The sequence below is a fragment of the Amblyraja radiata genome, chromosome 7 (genome assembly GCF_010909765.2).
Source record: "Amblyraja radiata isolate CabotCenter1 chromosome 7, sAmbRad1.1.pri, whole genome shotgun sequence".
Classification (NCBI taxonomy): Eukaryota; Metazoa; Chordata; class Chondrichthyes; order Rajiformes; family Rajidae; genus Amblyraja; species Amblyraja radiata.
In genome coordinates, this window is record NC_045962.1 from 43,256,676 (window position 1) to 43,278,086 (window position 21,411).

Genomic DNA, 21,411 nt, shown 5'->3' on the forward strand with positions numbered 1-21,411 from the left:
AAAAATTAAATACAAATAAAGGATTGAATAGCATGTAGTTTTATTCGATATTAGTGTTTTCGAGAATGTATTGTGATTGGTGATAGGAAATTAGAGAGTGTGCACAATTTCAAGGGTCAAAGTTTGTATAAAAGCTAACAGTTCCGAGTAGAATTTTATAGTAGTACAGTAACTGGGACTGTGCTGCTCTTCTGCATAAGTAAATATAGTGTGTCTGGAAAACAAGTTGTCATAGTCCAATTGACCGGCAACGACAGTTTAAGGTTAAGAAGAGGCAGGAAAGTGGACATAGGCAGGTACGAAGGGCCACATGTACTGCTCCTGCTGTACACAAGCATGTACTGCTCCTGCTCCCATTAATAGTTCATGTTCTGACACTAAGCAAGTACAACACAATCTTCAGGAAAGCCCATTTCAGCTGGCAGATCTAAATACCAAGGTTCAACAGGGTTCAATCCTCTTTTTGCTGCTGGGAAGTGGTGGAATTTAACACCTTGCCTCCTATAGCCAGTGATGCTAATCCCATGCCAATGAGTCATTAACATGTCGGGAGTGGGCACATATGATGCCCATATAGGGCACTAATTATGTCAACCTCCACTTAGTGGGGAGCTAACTAGAATAAACAAAAAGCCTCCAGCTGCAGTACAGAACATAATTCTGGAAGGCCCGCACAAGAGTACTCTCTTCTTTGATTTGACCAATTACCTTACTACTGGCAAGGCCTGTATGTATTGTTGGGTGCATTGAGAATTACATTGGATCATAGCTGACACAAGCTCCCTGGAAGTTATTTAATAGTTTGGGAAAACACCGGCATACCCTATCGATGCTGAACATGGGCAGTGAATGTTGGCTCCCCCTGACTTCCAGTTAGATTTGTCCCAGTTCAAGCAGAAAATGTTGCGAGGACATTGAGGTACGGGTTCGCTCAGTTTAGATTGAGCACAAGGACAGTGAGCATTTGTTCAATAGAAAGAGACTGGTTTTGGAGATTGTATCAAGTTAAAAGTTTGCCCAAGGAGTGTAAAGGTTAAAGATAACGTATTATTTAACAGGCATGCTATTCCCAACTACCACAGTCTTTGCAGTTGAATAGCCTGCATTTGGGGAACACCTTTTGTGATCTCTGCTAGCTGAGTAAATGATGACGCCACTTTAATTTATTGCTGGAATACACTGATGTTAATTATTCTCATTCACAAATGTTACTTGCTAGTATATTAACAAGGAATTCCACCTATGAAGCAGAATATAAATATGTTTTATATAAAGGCCTCTGTTTGCTCCAAAAAAAAAAATGAAATTACTTAAAGTAATACCAATAACTGCAGAGGAAATAAAATACAGGGTTTTGGAGAAAAGGGAAATAGAGAGGAGATGACTGTAATAAGTATTCTGACTGGTTGCACCATGGCCTGCTATGGACTGCAAGATGCCATAGAGAGTGGTGGACTCAGGCTGGTCATCGAGGGCAATGCACCATCCCACCACTGGCTCTCCCTTGTCCATTTTCCTAGTTACATCTTCACCAAATTCCAGAAGATTAGACAAGCATGATTTCCCCTTCGTAAATCCATGCTGACTCGGACCGATCCTGTTACTGCTATCCAAATGTTCGGTTATCTCATCTTTTATAATTGACTCCAGCATCTTCTCCACCACCGATGTCAGGCTAACTGGTCAATAATTTCCTGTTTTCTCTCTCTCACCTTTTTAAAAAGGTGGGATAACATTATCTACCCTCCAATCCACAGGAACTGATCCTGAGTCTATAGAACATTGGAAAATTATCACCAATGAATCCATGATTTCTAGAGCCACTTCCTTAAGTATCCTGGGATGCAGACCATCAGGCCCTGGGGATTTATAAGCCTTCAGTCCAACACCATTTCCTGCCTAATGTGGATTTCCTTCAGCTCCTCTGTCACCCCAGATCCTCTGACCACTACTATATCAGGAAGATTGTTTGTGCATATGACAATAAAAAATCCTGACTTAAGCAGGAAGGAACGTGACTTTGAAAGAAGGAAAAGAGTGGAGGACGAGTAAGATCATACGTGAGAGAGAAAGGGGAAATGATTGAGAGGCACGAGAGAGGAAAGAAGAAAATGGGAGTGGGATGGAGGCAGGCCGAGGAACAAAAAAGCAGCTAAAACAGAAGAGAGTGATTGATCAGGGGCCAGAAGGAAGTGTAAGAATAAGAATATAAAGAACAAAAGAATGAGAGAAGCAGCCAGAAAATGAGATAAGGAAGAGGCAGAATGAGAAAAGGAAAGGATGAAACAATGGCAATACAAATCCTAGATATTGAAGGGGTCAGATGAACGGGCAGAAGATGGCCAGAAGAGACAGAAACTTAAAAACAAGGGAGATCCAGCATTAGGTTGAAAAAGAAATAGACAAGAGAAATGAGTAACAAATATAGAGTTGTGAAGGAGTCGCAATAATTTTACAGGAGTGTTCGTGGAATGTCTCCTGCCATCCTGATGATTATTAGGCAGCAGTCTCCTCTGAACTACCCAGTGTAAACTGAAGCCACAACCTGAGGTACAAAACAAGCTGAGATGGAAGGCATTGCTGAAGCACTCAGGAACACTGGACTGCTTTTGATTTGGAATGCTGGTCATTACCTGTCCTCCCTTTGGACCCATGGCTCCTGAACGTCCAGAAGGTCCCAGCGATCCCTAAGGAAAATAAACACAGTTAATCAAAGGAAAGTGAAGAGGCAGCATGAAAAGGGTCCGACTTGCAAGACTGCTGTTCCTCCTTCTCAAGATGCACTCCCACCCTTGTGCTCAGAGAATGCACTCCCACCCTTTGTTTCAGATAACATTTTTAAGGGATTGGACAGGCTAGATGCTGGAAAAATGTTCCCGATGTTGGGGAAGTCCAGAACCAAGGATCACAGTTTAAGAATGGGAGAAGCCATTAGGACTTAGATGAAGAAAAACTTTTTCACCCAGAGAGTTGTAAATCTATGGAATTCTCAGCGAAAGAAGGCAGTGGAGGCCAATTTGCTGGATGTATTCAAGAGAAAGTTAAATATAGCTCTTAGGACTAACGGAATCAGGAGGTATGGGGAGAAAGCAGGATTGGGGTACTGATTTTGGATGCTTAGCCATGATCATATTGAATGGTGGTTCTGGCTCGTAAGGCCGAATGGCCTACTCCTGCATTTATTTTCTATGTTTCTATGTGGGAAATGGGAAAACAAAACCTCTGTCTTCGGGAGACGCAGATGCAGAATTCTTAAGCAAAGAACAAACTGCTTGAGGAACCCAGCAGTTCAGGCAGCATCTGTGCAGGGAGATTAAAAAAATAATGCTTCTGTCGGGGTCCTTCTTTCAACATGACCTGAAATGTCGTCTGTACATTTCCTTCTTCATATGCCTCCCTTATACTCTGATTTCCTCCAGCAGTTTGTCTTTTTGTCCCTATCTTCAGGGTCACCCTCAATGCTTTCTGTTCGGATTACACCCAGGCAATCACATTTCGCCACAAGAACTAAATGGTCAGAAACAGAAACTACTGACTCGTCGGTCCAATTACACCAGCACTTCATTCTGACCAGCAGAAACTCCCAAACTCCTCCTTGCATCCTCGAGTTTAGCAGCTCTGAAAAGGAATGATGCTAATTGGTCTGAAGTTTCCCCCCGAGCCCACAGCTCAAAGCATGTTGGGACATTTTAGGAAACACCATCAAATCCACCGTTCAATTAGCAAATGGGCTATTGGTACAACAACTCCATATGTCGTCTACTGATCTGTTCCACTTGGCACATTCACCTGATGAGCGTCGGTGATGTGGTTTTCGGGAGCTTATTATTAAGGTAATAAGAAACAGGAATAGAATTAGGCCAATTAGGTCAAGTCTACTCAGCCATTCAATCATGACTGATCGATCTCTCCCTCCTAACCCCGTTCTCCTGCCTTCTTCCCATTAACTAGGGTTTTGTCCAGATGGATGAACAATTAGACTTTTTGGATTTTAGTCCATCTTCAACTTCCTACAGCTTGTGACTAACATATTCAGGTGGATTACAAAGCAACACATTAAACACAAACTCATTGCCAGTGTCTTGCTACAGGCTGACATTGTCACAGGCAATGTTTGTTATTCCACTTTATATCAGAAGATGTATGGAACAGAATTCTAACCAACAAGACAATATAAATGAAAAACTAAAATTGCTGGAATCACTTAACAGGTCAGGCAGCATCTGTGGAGAGAGAAACAGTGATAAAGTTGTAGATCAAAGCTTCTTTATCAGAAGAACTGAACTGAGGCCTGATAGTTCTGACAAGAGTTTACAGATGGACATGGAATGTGATTTCCATGCAATAAATAATTACGTGGAAGAGATATTTGATGGCCATCTGTGGAAGAAATTTAGAGATTGAGAAGAACTTTAGAGATGTATTTATTTATTTTATTTTGCGTGTGGCCATTAAAGTGAGTGATATCAATATTGCACAGAGGAAGGTTTGGTACGTTGGGACATTTCCCTGTAATGATTCAAACTCTAAGTGTCCTCCCTGCAGGAGACCACTTCCAAATAACACAATGTTTCTGCCAAACATCCAGTGATCAATCCTGAACTGCTGGGTTCCTCAATCCATGAAGAAATGCCAGATGTGGAGCTGATATTTCTCCTCTCTCTCATCAAGTACTTCCTGTACACACCTGAATGCAAGAGTTCCCATGCTCCACCTTCCATGCTAGCTGTGCAACGCAGTTTGAATGGCATGACCGGGTTTTATGCCGTCTTCATCTTGGCCAGACTTGTGCCCTTAATTCAGAGCCATTAGATGCTAGGCTGTGACTCATCTACATTTCTCATATGTTCCTATGATGTAGGAGACAGTCATTCAGTTCATCCCCTCAATGTTGTCTTCAAGAGCGATCCTATTCTCTCACTTAATTCCTGGTAAGGTAGTATCGCTCACCATCAACTCCTCCCCAATTCTCCTGCTACCCACCTACACGAGAGGCAATTTGTAATTAACCTACCAACACATTCCCTCTCCACTTTCAGTTTTAGGGCTAACAAGGCTAACTACTTGTTTTTGTTTGTAGAAACAAGGAAATGCAGATACTGGTTTACAAAAACGACACAAAATGCTGGAGTAACTCAGTGGATCAGGCAGCATCTCTGGAGAAGATTGATAGGTGATATTTCGGCTTCGGACCCTTCTTCAGACCTAATAAAGTGAGAGGAGTCAACAGGGAAGTTATTGAGAGATGAGAACAGTTATGTCAAGTAGAGGAGAGGAGGTAAATTAATTGGGTCTCTGTCCAAGGAAGAAACGGAGGGCTTTGAAATCTTCCTTGTTCTTTTTTTATCTCTTTCCCAGTTCTGATGAAGGGTCTCAGACTTGAAACGCTAACCCTGTTCCTTCTTCCACAGGTGCTGCCTGACCTGCTGTTTCTTATATTTTCCATTTTTATTTCCGATTTGTAGCATCTGCAGTTTTTAAGATTTTCACAAAACCTTGCAAATCCTGGCAAGTGGAGGAAAGCTCTTTACCGAAAGGAAGCCTAATATATTGATGAATTTCAATGGCATCTCTACCATCTCTCGTATGGACTACTCTCAGCATTCAGAGCAACCAGTTGACTTGCTCAACATTACCTTGAGACCTTTGTCTCCTGGAGGTCCCGGAGGACCACTTCTTCCTGGGCGCCCAACATCTCCCTGGAAGGGAAAATAAATACAGTTTTACTCAGTAGCTCTCCCATCACATGACCCAATGGCCAGATAGAATAATCCCTGCTACAAAGGTGGGATATCATGTATTGACTGTTCATCAATTCTAAGAATTAATACATGAGATTAATTTTGAGCAAAGATTTGTTTTAGGCAGAAGGCGCCTTCTTGGTCCATTGAATCCACATTCAGCAATATACTCAGATAAAAATATAGGTCAACCAAGGGCAATATTGAATTAAACTAGGGGGTTTAAATCGACCATTCAGTTATTGCCATGTACCGAATCAACAATTATCGCACTTTAACCCTCATCCCCAATGGGAGCATCTCTTGCTCCTTCCAACTGACCCAGGACCTCAACACCAGATTCATTGAAAACCCTCAGACTATCTTTAATCTGACGATACTGGACACTTTTTTGAACTAAACATTATTTGCTTTATTCCCTTTATCATGTATCTGTACTCTGTGGATGGCTCGATTGTAATCATGCATTGTCTTTCCACTGACTGGTTAGCACGCCATCACGCTTTACACTGTTCGCCAGTACACATGACAATAAACTAAACTAAACTAAACCAGATGGCTAACTAAAGCACTAGCTGCAGGCTAAGCATCTGTGGACAGTGAGTCAGGCCCTTTTCGCCGACGCAGATATTTCTTGGTCAATTTTAATACATTTTTGTCATGAGGACATACAAACCGTAATTCCAGGATCACCAGCAAATCCTCTGTCACCAGCTTCTCCTGAGTAACCAGGTTGACCCTATGAACAACAAGATCACGGCTACATTAGTGCAAGGACCATAGTAACATTCGTCAACCCCTTTTGATGTGCGATTTTCCACTTCTTCCTGCACTCATGAATCCTGCCCCCCAGCCAGTTGCCTACATCTTGAATCAGGAGGTTACCGTAGTGTCTGTAATTTAATCGGCTCTGACAACTAAAGAGATTTGTGTAATAACAAGCGTCTGGAGTTCTTTGTTTCTACACCCAGAGGTTTACTGGTGGGCTGTGAGGTGGGCACTCAGTGGAAGCATGGTAATGGGCGGTGTGCGGAGTGATCCTGTCAGAGACGGGGACTTGCAAGACGGGGCTTCAAGGAGGTGGGACTTCATGGCTCCTGGTGGAGAGGGGAAGGGCTGGGAGCTGGTAAAGTGCGGCCCTCCTGAGACATGGGCAGGGGAGGATCTTTACAAGGCCTGGTGGGGTGAGATGATGGGGGGAGAAACATGGAACAGGAGAAAACCAGAGGATGGACGAGTGTTTTCAGGAACAGGTCGAACACACTGGAACCATGGAGGTTAACTAGTCCAAAGTTCAACGGAATACGAAGGTTATCAACAGATTGGGTCCTTTAATCTAGAGGGTGGACGGTGGTGGAGGCAGATGGTGGTATAGTACAAGTAGTTCCAGGGTTATGTAAGGGTCCCTTTTCTGAGAACTCTACGCCGATTTTTCAGTAGATCAGAATCATCCGTTTTCTAAAGTTACTCATATCGTGCACTTGAATAATTCTACCACTTCATTGATTTTTCACCTTAATGCTAGCAATGATTAAACTGGTAGATTATACATCGTATCCAGTCAATTAACACCAATAAATATTATTATTATTAGTAGCTTGAAAAATACTTTAATAACGCCCTGGAGAATTTGTGTAATTTCAATAAGTGCAATTTAGCAATCAGCTTTCAAAGCTCAAAAATGATCTTCTCAAATTAAATGATCTGAATGACTGAGTGTAACAACACAAATGTGGTTATCTGGGTTCACCATTACCCAAAGAATGATTAAAGGGAAGAATAAGTTAACATCACCGGTTCACCGGAATCTCCTTTGCATCCTGGAGGTCCAACACGTCCCAGCTTTCCCTGAAATTAACACAAAAAAAACCAACCTTTATTCCACTTACTGATGGTGATCTAACCAGCACTTTGTGCTGTTAATCAAATGTATCCAACGTATGACACATACAATCAGTAATACTATGTTGTTAATTGCAAACGGTAGAATAACTGGGATCTACCATATGTCACATGTAACATGACCTAATTATGTACAGCAGGCAGAGCAAATATATAGGCTTCACAATTGAGATGGGAAAAGTTCAGGAAGAGCATGTTCTTGTTAGTGTGAAGGGCAAAGCCAGCAAGATGAGGAAACCTTAGTTGATAAGGAATGCTCATGAAAATGACATATATCAGGTAGCCGCAGCTAGGAAGGAAATTTGGAAGACAATCACGGATCATGATATTCCTGGCAGATACAATAAAAGGAGAATCCCAAGAGATTATCGTATATTAGGAGGAAGAGCATAGCTAGAGAAGAGAGTAGGTCCCCCAGTGTAGTGATCTATGTGTACTGTACATCCTTATGAAATGGGTGACGTTTTAAATGAATATTTCTCGTCTGTATTTGACTTGGAGAAGGACAATGGAATCTAATGCTTTCGGGGGAGGGAACAGAGATATCCTGAAGCATATTGACATTACATTGCAGTGGGTGTGGAGGTCTTTAAATGCACAAATGTGGATAAATCCCTGGGGCCTGATCAAGTGTATCGCAGGACCTGATGGAAAGCAAGAGAGGAGATTGCTGGGACTTGGTAGTGAAGTTTGAATCTTTGTTAGCCACAGGTGCAGTCCTGGCTGGCTGGGGAAATGACTATGTTGTCTGCTTATTTAAGACAGGCAGTAGGAATAAGACAGGAAACTATATGCTGTTAAGCCTTAAATCAGTTGTGGGAAAATTACAGGAAGGGATTCTGAGCGACAGAATATATTTGCTTTGGGAAAGACAAGGACTGATAGGGATAGTCGGCAAGGCTTTGTGTGTGGGAAATCATGTATCACAAATTTGAGTTGACCAATAGGATTGGCAACGGCAGGGCTTGACGTTGTCTATGTGGATTTTAGCAAGGCATTTAACAAGATCTCACATTGCTTACATGCGGACGGTTTACAACTCTATCCACCCACTTTGGCTCTATACCCTTTATACTCGGCCTGGGAATGATCCATTGTGCAGATTAAAATTGTGCAGGAGTTCCACCATCCTTCACCACATTGTATGTTTACAGTCTGCTTTCCTGCACAGCATGGCTGCCTTGTCCTCGACTGTCCCACCAGCACCCAGCTCCTGAGGACAAGATATCTGCCCCACCACAACCAGGACACCATCCCTAACTGGAATGAGTAGTGCTTCAATTCACTTCACCCCAGATGGGATGAAAGAGCTTACCTTCTGCCCATCAATGCCATCCCGACCTGGTAATCCAGCATTCCCCTGGAGGAATAATAAGAATGTGGAACATATTAGGAACACGTAGACAGTGTCACAACAAAAAAAACAAAAAAATATTAGACCGTCTGAAATGTTTAAAAATAAAGGATTTTACCTTCTTTCCATCAGATCCCATTTCACCCTAAAAATTAAAAACAGAGTGTTAATAACCACGTTTATAAAGCAGACAGCAAGATTTAGAATAACGCTTCCATTAGTTTTGCATGCATCCATTGCGTGGTTACCGAGACACCTCCAGTGTGAGCGGCACATCTGAATTCTGTTCTACAATCATTAAGGGGGCACAAAATGTGCAAGTGCAAGTCACTAGGAGCAGGATGCTCTGCTTGCTGGCTCCACCAACCCACTGGAAGACACTGCTTGCTTTGCTCAACATCACTTTCCCCTTTACCACTATCTCGGGCTGTAATGGAGGGCAACAGGCAGTAATCGGAGCCCAACCTGCTTTTGCAGGGAGCTTCACAGTTGGGTACTAACATATAGAGAAGGCAGGACATCGACTTGGCACAGGTCGCATTGCCAGTGAGTGTCAGTATCTTTTTAGACCCATTTTCCCAACGGGGATTTCGGGGCGGTTTTTCACTCCAACACCCTTCCAAGCCTCAGATATGCGGCTCTGATCAGCCATCATTTGGAGGCTGCACCAATAGGCCCGTGTTTAGACCTGTGTACACGCAAGCTGGAGTTTCCGATCAAGTCCCCGTAGCCTCCAAGAATTGATGGAGTCCCTGGGTTATATCCAGCTGACCACATTCATTACTGTATCAACATCTGAAAGACGGCGGAGATTTAGAAGATGTCTCACCTTTTCTCCAAGCGATCCTGGATAACCCTGGGAAAAGAGATAAAGAAATGCCATTAACACAGCCAGTTAGGGCACTGCTTCCTGATGCGTTTTAATTGCATGGGGTCCAGTGTGCCCAAGCCCATGTGTTGTGCTGTGCGGAGATGGAACCAATGCTATTGGGGCAAGGGCTCATTGTTTTGTTAAGAGTCACAGTGATGGTGAGTGGAACATTAAGCTAGCATGGACACCAACGTAACAGAGCAAACAGTCCACCCACTGGAGGCTCTGTGCAATGTGAATCAATGACTATCATCAGATTACCACCCAGCCAGTGAAGATAACCTTCTACTCTCTGCATGGCCCCATCTCTGGTTTGTGCAGGCAAAGATGCTGGGTTTAGGGAGACTCTTCCCTTCTGCTGAGTTGATGCTGGCACTGTGCTGTGAAAATCAGCATAGTCCGACCATGCAGGGTTTGAGTCATTTGCCTGAAAGCTCTCTAGGGTCAAGGGTTGGGTGCAATCTGAACTTGTAACACTTTTGCCCTCTTTAGTATCAGGTTGACCTCGATCTGCAATCCAAACAGCAGCAGGAGGCTGGGAACGCATTCTATCCTCATGAACAAGATAATTCTGGGCAGGTCCCTTCCTGGTTAGCTTGGTTTGCTTGGCTGGCTTTCTCATAGGCAGCTTATAGAATGTATCAGTTAAAGAGTCAGATAGGTATGTCCTCAAGGGAGATCTGATGATATGATAAGTGTTGGGGTAAAACCCATGGAGCATAAACAGCAATACAGATTGACTGGGTTAATGAACCATTTGTTCAGTGTCACCCTATATTACCATTTTGCAGTATAGTTGGTGGGGGGGATAAATGGCTGGCTACCTGTCCCATCACCTATGTGCTATAATTGGAGATCACCCTGCATGCACTTCCTCCTTATCATCCCAGTCTTGTGGATTGCAGCCTTTCCCAAGGGTCTTTTCGAGAGCTCCTCAGACCCAGTCTTGAGATGGTGTGACTGTGGTATGAGGAGAAATTAGGTCAACTAGGCGTGCATTCAATGGAGTTTGTACGGATATGGGACGGCTATTTCCCCATTCGGGTGGGAAGTGGGGGGGGGGGGGGGGGTCGGAGACCTATATTCACGTTACACAGCACAAGATCTTGGACAAAGGAAGGGAATTCTCCAAAATCTGTGGAATTTGCAACAAGAAAGCTGTGAAGGCCACTGAGTACCATAAAAAAGAGATGAATAGATCTCTAGATTACTCAGTCAGCACCCAGAGACTTGGCATAAGGAGAGCTGTGAGCACTGGGTGTTGTTTGGGCCCCGTGCAAAGGATTTTGAGGGTCAGGACACTCAGTTCCTGAATCGCAAGATGGCCAGACAAACGTTAGATGTGACATCTTACCTTGGGACCAGGGAAGCCGATGGGTCCTTCAATACCAGGATCACCCTGTGTAGGAAAAAAATTATTATTGGTTTAGGTATGAAAAACAAATTCAAGCTATAACGTTTCAAATAAACTTCTGAATAAAAGAATCCTCACCAGCCGACCAGAGTCACCTAAGTCACCGACAGCACCAGTCGTACCCTTTTCTCCCTATAAAAGACATAAGTTATACATTATACCCGATTAAAGTGCATTACTATTAAAAAGAAAGACCTGAATTTTCACTTACTTCCTTTAGTTTAGTTTAGTTTAGAAATACATCACAGAAACCAGCCCTTCAGTCCGCGCCAACCAGCGATCACCCCATAAGCTTGCACTATCCAACACAATAGGGGCAATTTACCTTTTTTTTAAAAACCAAAGCCAATTAACCTGTAAACCTATGCGTTTTTGGAGTGTGGGAGGAAACCGGAGCACTCGGAGAAAACCCACGCGGTCATGGGGAGAACATGCAAGCTCCACACAGACAGCAACCATAGTCAGGATTAAACCTGGGTCTCTGGTGCTGTAAGTCAGCAACTGTGCCACCGTACCACCCTCCCATCCCAGTGCTTCGCGTACAGTGGATAGGTGGTGGACAGATGGGGGAGGCTGGCAGCTGGCAGGAGTCCCCGTCTCGTGTTCAGTGAAGGCACAGGCAGTTAATCTTCAATTATTGAGGTGAAGTTGCAGCTGGCAGGAACAACAAGGCAGATGAAATTTGGATTTAACCTCTCAACCGGGAACTGACCCTGTATGCAGCATGGGAGCATGAACTCTTCCCCATCGAGTCTCAGAGCCAGACTCCAGCCCCTGACTTGCCCATTCAGGAGGCCAGTGTTTCACAGGCTGACTCCATATCCTTTATTTTTTATTTTTTATTTTTTTTATTAGAAGTATGGTAAGTTACAATAATACACAACACATATGTCTTAATACATTTTTTTGTACCGCTTCATTTTTTAAGCTTTAAGAAAAAGATAGAAGTAAAGAAAGTAAGGAAAGTGCGCAAGAGTCATGAAGGTGCAAGAGAGTGTTGAGAAAAGAAAGCCCCTTAGAAAAGAAGTTAGAGAAGGAAGTAAAGAAAGAAAGAAAGTAGACCCTAGAAAAGAAGGAAAAAGAAAGGAGAAACATTCGCTCTATTATAACATTAAACTCCGCAGAAAGGGAACTACCAACCAAGTCTGTTTTTGTTGTTTTACCCCCCGTTGCCAGATCCTGGTACCATTTATTTATTTATTTATTTACTTATTTTTTAAATTACTATTGCACCTCATGCTTGTAATAGTTCCAAAAACATACACCACGTCTTTTGGAATTGGTCTGCTTTGCCTGCTAAGAGGAATCTCATCTCTTCCAGATGTAGTGTTTCAAACATATCTGATATCCACATTTTTATTGTTGGTGTGGGCGCATTTTTCCAGAATTTAAGTATAAATTGATTAAATTCTTCTGAAACACGATTAGTTCAGGGTTACCTTCCGATATTCCAAAAATAATCCATTCTGGTTTTGGTACCAGTTTTATTTTAATTAATTTTGTAAAGATGTCAAATATTTCATTCCAGAATTTTTGTATTTTTGTACAAAAAACGAAAGAATGCACTATGGTAGCTTCTTGACACAGACATTTATCACAGATGGGTGAGACATTAGGGAAGAATTTATTTATTTTAGTTTTTGAATAATATAGTCTATGTAATGTTTTGAATTGGATGAGAGTATGTCGTACGTTGATCGAACATTTATGCACCTGTAGTAAATGATTATCCCAGCTCTCTTTTGAAAATTTTATAGCCAATTCTTGTTCCCAGTCTCTTCTAATTCCATCAGTTGTGGGTATTTCTATGTTTAAGATGATGTTATATAAGTATGATATTAGATTCGCTGATTCCGCCTTTGGCTTCATTGCTTAATCCAGTAAGTCTGTAGGCATATTATGATAGTCTTTTGTGTATTTTTTCAGATAATCACGAATTTGAAGATATTTAAAATATTGATTATTTTTCTAATTATATTTCAGTTGTAGTTGTTAAAATGATAGTAATTTTCCCAATTCATACAGATCTCCGAGCGTTTTGATTCCCATTCTTTCCCATTGTATGAATGATTTGTCTATAATTGATGGTTTAAACGATGGATTATTAACTATTGGGATTAAAAGAGATAGGTTTCTTAATTTTAGGTTCTGTTTTATTTGTTTCCATGTTCTAATTGTGCTATGTATAATTGGATTTTTATTATAATTTTTGTTACTCAGATGTATTGGTGAGAGGAGAGTCGCTCCTATATTACACGGAGAGCAGTCCTCTCTTTCCATTACAATCCAGTTCACCTGCTGGGCAGAATTGTCCAGCAGGTGAATCATATTTTTAATATTTACTGCCCAATTATAATACATAAAGTTGGGGAGCGCTAGACCACCCACCTCTTTTCGTTTATTAAGGTGTGCTCTTTGTATTCTATGGGATTTATAATCCCATATAAAATTTGTAATGTCTGAATCCAATTTTTTGAAAAACGTTTTTGGGAGATATATAGGTATTGATTGAAATAGGTATAGGATTTGTGGTAGAAAGATCATTTTTATAGCGTTTATTCTGCCTATTAGGGACATCGGAAGTGTTTTCCAGAATTTAATCAAATTATTTAGTTTCTTAAGTAAGGGATTATAATTGGCTTTAAACATATCATGGTAGTTTTTAGTAATTTCAATTCCCAAATATTTGAATTTTTCTGTGGCTATTTTAAAGGGGAATGTCCGGAGGTGTGTTGAATCTTTTGGTTTTATCGACATAATTTCACTTTTGTTCCAGTTTATTCTATATCCTGAGAAGGATCCAAAGTCCTCAATTAAATTTAGTATGTTTGGTATACTAAATTGTGGTTTTGTGATGTACAATAGTACATCATCGGCGTATAAAGATATTATGTTATTTGAGTGTTTTGTATTATAACCATAAATATCCGGGTGTGTTCTTATTTTTTCAGCAAGGGGTTCAATTACCAAAGCAAATAACAGTGGTGATAATGAACATCCTTGTCTATTACCCCTTGATAATTCAAATTTTGTGGATAGTATATTATTAGTTAGTATTCTAGCCGTGGGTTTGCTATATAATAATTTTATCCATGCGATGAAGTTCTCTCCCATTTGGAATTTTTGCAATACTTTAATCATATCCCATTCTACTTGATCAAACGCTTTTTCTGCGTCCAGTGAAATGATAGATAACTCTTGGTCATGAGATTTATGTGAGTGCATTATGTTAAGCAAGCATCTCAAATTATTGAATGAGTGTCTCTTAGGTATAAATCCTGTTTGATCCTCATTTATTAATCTACTTACATACCTGCTTAGTCTTCTAGCTAGTGTTTTCGCTATTATTTTTTGATCCGTATTTAACAGAGCAATAGCTCTATATGATCCTGGTTCTTCTATATTTTTATCTTTTTTAAGTATTAATGTGATCGTTGATTCTGCTAATGTTTCAGGTAACTCCATATCCAAAGGTAACTCATGCAGTAGGGACTGCTGGACAGCAACAAAGTCAGGCAATATTGCAACCTCAGAACCATGAGCCAATATCACAACCAGAGAGCAAAATACTTCATTGGCTCCATTAACCCCCTCTGGAGATGTCTACTGGCTTGTTTAGCTCAGGGCAGTCAAGGATATAGGGAGAGAATCCCAGCAATGCAGGTGGGGTGAAGGGAAATCCTGGAAAAATGGAGCGAGGGGGATATTACCAATGCTGAGGAGCTCAGGGAAATCGATTGTGCATCCCTTCCCTGAAGACTCAGGCCTTAACTTGCAAAGATCCAGAGGGGTGGAGGTACATGTTCCTCATGGAGCTGAAGACACCATTGCCAAGTGAAATGCAAGGATGTTGTTTACTTACCTTCCTTCCTTTGAATCCCTTCAGTCCAGAGGCTCCTGTAAATGTCAGGCACTTCATCTTGTAACACTGGAAGTCACAGAATGTCATGGTTAATGAAGGAAATGCACTCGAACATCACTGCAAATGACCAATGGCTACTATTACTCATTTCACTTTAAATATTGCTAACTTAATTATTGAATCTACACAAGGGACAAGGCTTTGGCGATCTACACCAGGTTTAGTAAGCATTGCCGCTTTCCCTCATCCTCCTTGTTGGTCTTCTTCTCGATGTTCACTGTTGGAAAATCAAGGAACTGAAGATCAATGTCCCAGGGACTGCTCTGGGGAACAATCACAACGGCTTAAAACCACGTTTCATTCTTTCATTTTCTTTGAAGGGATTCATTCTAACAGCTGCAAAAATTAGAAAAACAATTCCAAGCAAGTAATAATTTCTTTCCAATTGATCACGGGAAGGCAGTGGGTCAAGGGAGTGTTGGTATTGGGGGGGGGAGTAACTGGGGGATTATAATAAATCCTCAAGGAATGCTCCAAACGGAAGGAGTGACCACACAGCAGACTTCAACCGACAAGGCTGCTCTGACCACATCCACACTCTCAAGACAGCCCTGCAAGGGGTACAATTTACAATCTTTCGCTTCCCCAAGGCCTCCCCAACATGGATCTCCTTCAATTGTCAGGTTCTGAAAGTCTCCATCCAACCAGACACAGACACATTCTCTCGTTTCTCTGCACCTTCTACTGGGAGCGTAGGGTGACCCGCGCTGCCGAGAGCGAGGAGGGGACCCGCGCCACCGTAAGATAACTGGCAGGGGGTCGGCACGAGCGAAGGTGGGGGGGAGGGGGATGGGAGGGGGCACCAAGAATGAAGGGAGGACCTGGCGGGGGAGTTCTGCTGTCACATGCGGTGGTATGGGGTGTATGCAAAACAAAGCATTTCACTGCACCTAGGTACAAGTGACAATAAAGTATCATTGAATCATCATTGAATCTGCGCACAGCCTCAGCATGCCCCGTACCATGAACAGCCCTGCAAGAGGAATTTACCAAGAAGGGAAGAGAAATTCATAGGAATCTTGGACTGGAGTTGACTATTTCGCAATGAAATGCAAAACAAGGATTTTTTGACCCCCAAACTGAAGCCCCACTTGGATCTCGGAACAAGATTGCCAAACTGGTTGTTGTTGGTTGGTTTCTCCCACAAGCAGCTCAAGAAATTAGATTGATGTCATTTGGAGATTAGAAGAATGAGGAAGGGGAGGGATCTCGTCAAAACAGATAAAATTCTGATGAGATATGACAGGGTAGATATCCATCTGCTGTATAATCTTGCCAGTGAGGGGGATACTTATTTTAAAACTTTTTAAAACTGGGGTGGATAGGAGCTTCTCACAGAGGATGGCGAATCCCTGGGGGTCATTGGAGACCAGATCAATAGATGCATTTTGGAAAGACAAGGGAATTGAGCAAAAATGTAGACAGACTCACCTTGAGGAAGGCCTCTCTTCGCTGTAAAACAAAGAGGAAAATAAATTCAAAGGATATCACAATGGCATAGATCACATGAAAATTGAACCATTAAGAAAAGCCTTAGCACAATTACTAAATGTAGTCTAGATTCAGAACTGAGACTAATTACTGTCCCAGTGTATCAAAACATGACCAATGATTAGCTGCAGTGGGCAAAACTTTAAAAAGGATAATCTTTCATCCTGAGACTTCAGAGTGCCAATATCAATACTACAGTTCCACTGACATTATTGCCACTTATTTATCCAAGAAAGTCCATGGAGACCCGGACCTGTGGAGAATTGTCCACTGGCAGGAGAATGGAGCAACAGCGAAGGTAAGGGGAACGTTTGATATAGGACTTCAAAATCATGTAGACTCATTTAATATAATTTTTCAGATCTGTAACCAAAGGTTTCAGGCTTAAGGTAACTGTAAAAGGAAACAGAAGAACCAGAGAGGGAACTTTTCTCTTTGGAGACGAGACTTAAAATTGTTCTGGAACAGAATCAGTAAGTTATTTCAGATGGGAATTGGAGGGGAATGTTTACAGGGTTATTAGAATGATGGTTATAGTGGGATAAATTGGATAGTTGTTTTAAAGAGCCAATCCAGGCATGATGGACAGAATGGCATCCTGGTGTGCAGTATCAATCTTCAACAGTGATTATATGAGAGATGCCCAGAGTGATATGGGAATGAACATTAGGTTTTTGAAAAGGCATCCATTCTACTGAACATTAGAGATATAATGTAACAATAGACATCTGAAGAAGCTCGAGTTATGTTGAGCGAGGAGCCTGAGGTGTTTTGAAATGCAACACATTTGATTAAGTTACAGCATGGAAACAGGCCCTTCGGCCCACTGAGTCGCAACCATTCACACTCGTTCTATGTTATCCCACTTTCACATCCACTCCCTACTCACTAGAGGCAATTTACAGAGGTCAATTGACCTACAATCCCACAAATCTTTGTGATGTGGGAGGAAACCAGAACATCTGGAGGAAACTCACGTGATCACAGGGAGAACATGCAAACTACACACAGACAGCTAATGAGGTCAGGTTCAAACCTGGGTCTCTGGCAACGTGAGGCAGCGGCTCTACCAACTGTGCTACTGTGTCACCCTTAAACATTGAAAGTTATTTTTTTCTTTCTTATGAATTCCTAATAATGAAGAACAATCGATCCATAACATTGTATGATCACAAATTATTACAGCTGTAAAGATTCCAATTCATAACCCCATGTTCATCTCTAACCTGTAAACCTATCAAACTTGATTCCTGTACAATTATCAAAGTGTAACCATTTACAACCAGAAATTTCAAACCATCACAAACAGATAGCATTAATGTAGAACAACAGGTCCTTCATCCTCCAGAACTGAAATTGCCATACATTTTAGACTTTAGACTTTACTTTAGACTTTAGAGGTACAGTGCTGTCAAACGCTCATGTTATCAGTAATTGTCACTGGGATCATTTTTCCCGGACCCTCCTACGGACCCTCGAATGCCAGCACATCCCCCCTCAGATATGGAGCTCCAAACTGCTCACAATACTCCAAAAGCAGTCTGACCAGTACCTTATAAAGCCTCAGCATTACATCCCTGTTTTTATATTCTAGTCCTCTCGAAGAGAATGCTAACATTGCATGTGCCTTCCTTACCACTGATTCAACCTGCAAATTAACCGTTTGGGAATCGTGCACCAGCACTACCAAGTTTCTTTGCACCTCCGATTTCTGAATCCTCTCCTCATTTAGAAAGTATTCTACGCCTTTATTCGTACTACCAAGGTACATGATTCTACACTTTACTACACTGTTTTCCATCTGCCACTTCTCTGCCCATTCTCCCAACCTGTCCAAGTCCTTCTACAGAGTCCCCCCTACCTCTACACTACCTGTCCCTCCACCTATCTTCGTATCATCCGCAAACTTGGCCACACAGCCTTCAATTCCCGCGTCCATATCATTAATATACAATGTGAAGACTCTATGATAAGAGAACATCGAAGACAAGTTGAAACAGCTAAAGGAACCTGCTTCATCCTTAACAATTCCTCCCACCACCCGCCCTCTCAGGCATCTCCTGCTCCGTCTGCACAGGAATTTGCTTGTTCTGCATTGATTTCTCAGAGGTGAGTAGAAGGAAGTCATCCTCAACAGCCTAGGTAAAGCCAAAAAAGATGGACTATCACTCCTTTACTCTGAAGATCTGCCTATACTGGAGTGAGTCAACTTAATGGGCAACCTTTAATTTGGTGGACAGGGCAGTATTGTTCATTGTACAGAGGCAAAGGGAAATAGTTACACTGAGTCAAGGCTAGACTTCTCAACAAAGGCACCTTGGACCAGGGAAGATATACATAAAATGCTGGAGTAACTCAGCAGAAGAAGGCTCTCAACTTGAAACATCACCCATTCCTTCTCTCCCAGGATGCCGTCTGTCTTGCTGAGTTACTCCAGCATTTTGCGTCTTTCTTCGGTGTAAATCCCTATATCATAGATCAGGCAATTGGCATAAACGTGGAGACAACGCCTGCGGTGGATCAGGCATATTGAATGCCAGACCATTCTTGAGGGGCCGAGTGGCTTATTTATCCTCCTATTATGTTTTTTCCATGCCTCCTGGACAAATCAACAGAGCTGACAAATGGTAAAGGTAAAGAGGATCAATATTTCCCCATTATACCCATGGTATCTCGAAGGTGGTTATTGGCTCTTATGCATTGACAACGTCTGTCAATTCTTAACCCTATCAGTCTTATACACGTTGCATCTTTGATGACTTCAGGATTCACTAAAGTACTCTGTGGCTACCAGTACACCAGTGCTAACACAGTTGTAAAGTATAGCTACTAAAGTTATAAACTATAGCTGCTAAATGCTTCACATCGCTTGATTCTCAATGCTATACAATTCCTAATAACAAACCCCAACAGATTGTGATTCCCAAGCATTGGGGTGTACAAGCATTGACCTCACAGATGACAATGCTGACACAGCAATGACACAGTTGAATAGAAGTGGCAGCGAAGGCAACAATAAATTAAAATAAAATCTTTTGATTTTTCTCAATTAATATCAGTCCTCCCTCTGTCACTTCCTGAGCCTGCTGGACCAGTTTATTCCTTATCCCTGATTCACAAGCACCTTTTCAAACTCCAAGAGGTGTTTTTAAAGTGTTTCCAACCTTGTAAAGTATAACTTCTTTTCTCCTTCATTCTTCATGATCCAGATATCGTCAACATGGCCCATCACTATGCTACTAACGAAAACTGACAAACTCCAAGCTCAATGCCTCATCGGGGATGTGGGAACTCAGAGAGAGGACTATAGATTATTGAGAAAAATCAAACATTTTGATTTTTATTTACTGTGAGTTTGCTGCCACTTCTATACAAGAACACCAACCTGGAAGAAGCTCATCTCCTTTCTTCCATGGGACCTCTGTGTCTCTCTCCATCCTTGAACTCAAAGGGCTGTGACTTGTCTTCTTTGTCCTATTTCCACCTCTCCATCCAACCTGTTAGCAACTTAATTCTAACTCAGAGCTCCCGTGGATTTTGAAGAAACAGCAGCAAAGAAAACCAGAAAAAAGCACTGGTTGGCTCTAGCCCGAGTGGGAGGAGAGTTAGAAGTGACTTGGACAGGTTGGGGGAGTGAGCAGATGCATGGCAGATGAAGTTTAATGCGGATAAATGTGAGGTTATCCACTTTGGTAGCAAAAACAGGAAAGCTGATTATTATCTAAATGATGTCAAGTTGGGAAAAGGGGAAGTACAACAGGATCTGGGGGTCCTTGTACATCAGTCAATGAAAGTAAGCATGCAGGTACAGCAGGCAGTGAAGAAAGCGAATGGCATGTTGGCCTTTATAACAAGAGGAATCGAATATAGGAGCAAAGAAGTCCTTCTGCAGTTGTATAAGAGCCCTTGTGAGACCATACCTGGAGTATTGTGTGCAGTTGTGGTCCCCTAATTTGAGGAAGGACATTCTTGCTATTGAGGGAGTGCAGCGTAGGTTTACAAGGTTAATTCCCGGGATGGCGGGGCTGTCATATGCTGAGAGAATGGAGCAGCTGGGCTTGTACACTCTGGAGTTTAGAAGGATGAGAGGATATCTCATTGAAACATATAAGATTGTTAAGGGCTTGGACGCACTAGAGGCAGGAAACATGTTCCCAATGTTGGGGGAGACCAGAACCAGGAGCCACAGTTTAAGAATAAGGAGTAAGCCATTTAGAACGGAGACGAGGAAACACTTTTTCTCTCAGAGAGTGGTGAGTCTGTGGAATTCTCTGCCTTAGAGAGCGGTGGAGACAGGTTCTCTGGATGCTTTCAAGAGAGAGCTAGATAGGGCTCTTAAAAATAGCGGTCAGGGGATATGGGGAGAAGGCAGGAACGGGGTACTGATTGGGGATGATCTGCCAGGATCACATTGAATGGTGGTGCTGGCTTGAAGGGCTGAATGGCCTACTCCTGCACCTATTGTCTATTGTCTATAACTCACTTTCTGTCTGTCCAGACTTGGTAAACGGTCTTCTACCTGAAACATTTTCTCTCTCTCCAGATTCTGCCCGACCTGCTGCATGTTTTCAGCATTATCTGTTTTTATTTCAGATTTCCAGCATAAGCAGTTTTTTATAATCTCAATTATAATATTTTCAAACTAAATTAAGATAATACTCTTAGAGTATCAAACATTTCAAAAACACGTAAGGCAACATTGGACCCATAACTATA

General features: G+C 42.0%; 1 protein-coding gene across 3 annotated transcripts in view; it reads right to left on the reverse strand.

Moving 5' to 3' along the window:
- Positions 1 to 21,411, reverse strand: part of col6a2 (collagen type VI alpha 2 chain) — a 62,953-nt gene that overhangs the window by 31,483 nt on the left and 10,059 nt on the right. For all 3 annotated transcript variants that reach the window (XM_033024335.1, XM_033024334.1, XM_033024336.1), the window contains exons 4-14: positions 16,636 to 16,656; positions 15,145 to 15,210; positions 11,361 to 11,414; positions 11,223 to 11,267; positions 9,827 to 9,853; positions 9,116 to 9,142; positions 8,959 to 9,003; positions 7,536 to 7,589; positions 6,418 to 6,480; positions 5,637 to 5,699; positions 2,634 to 2,687 (exon numbers count right to left, since the gene is read on the reverse strand). In XM_033024335.1, the coding sequence (XP_032880226.1) occupies positions 2,634 to 2,687; positions 5,637 to 5,699; positions 6,418 to 6,480; positions 7,536 to 7,589; positions 8,959 to 9,003; positions 9,116 to 9,142; positions 9,827 to 9,853; positions 11,223 to 11,267; positions 11,361 to 11,414; positions 15,145 to 15,210; positions 16,636 to 16,656 (519 nt within the window). The remainder of the gene's footprint in view (positions 1 to 2,633; positions 2,688 to 5,636; positions 5,700 to 6,417; positions 6,481 to 7,535; positions 7,590 to 8,958; positions 9,004 to 9,115; positions 9,143 to 9,826; positions 9,854 to 11,222; positions 11,268 to 11,360; positions 11,415 to 15,144; positions 15,211 to 16,635; positions 16,657 to 21,411) is intronic.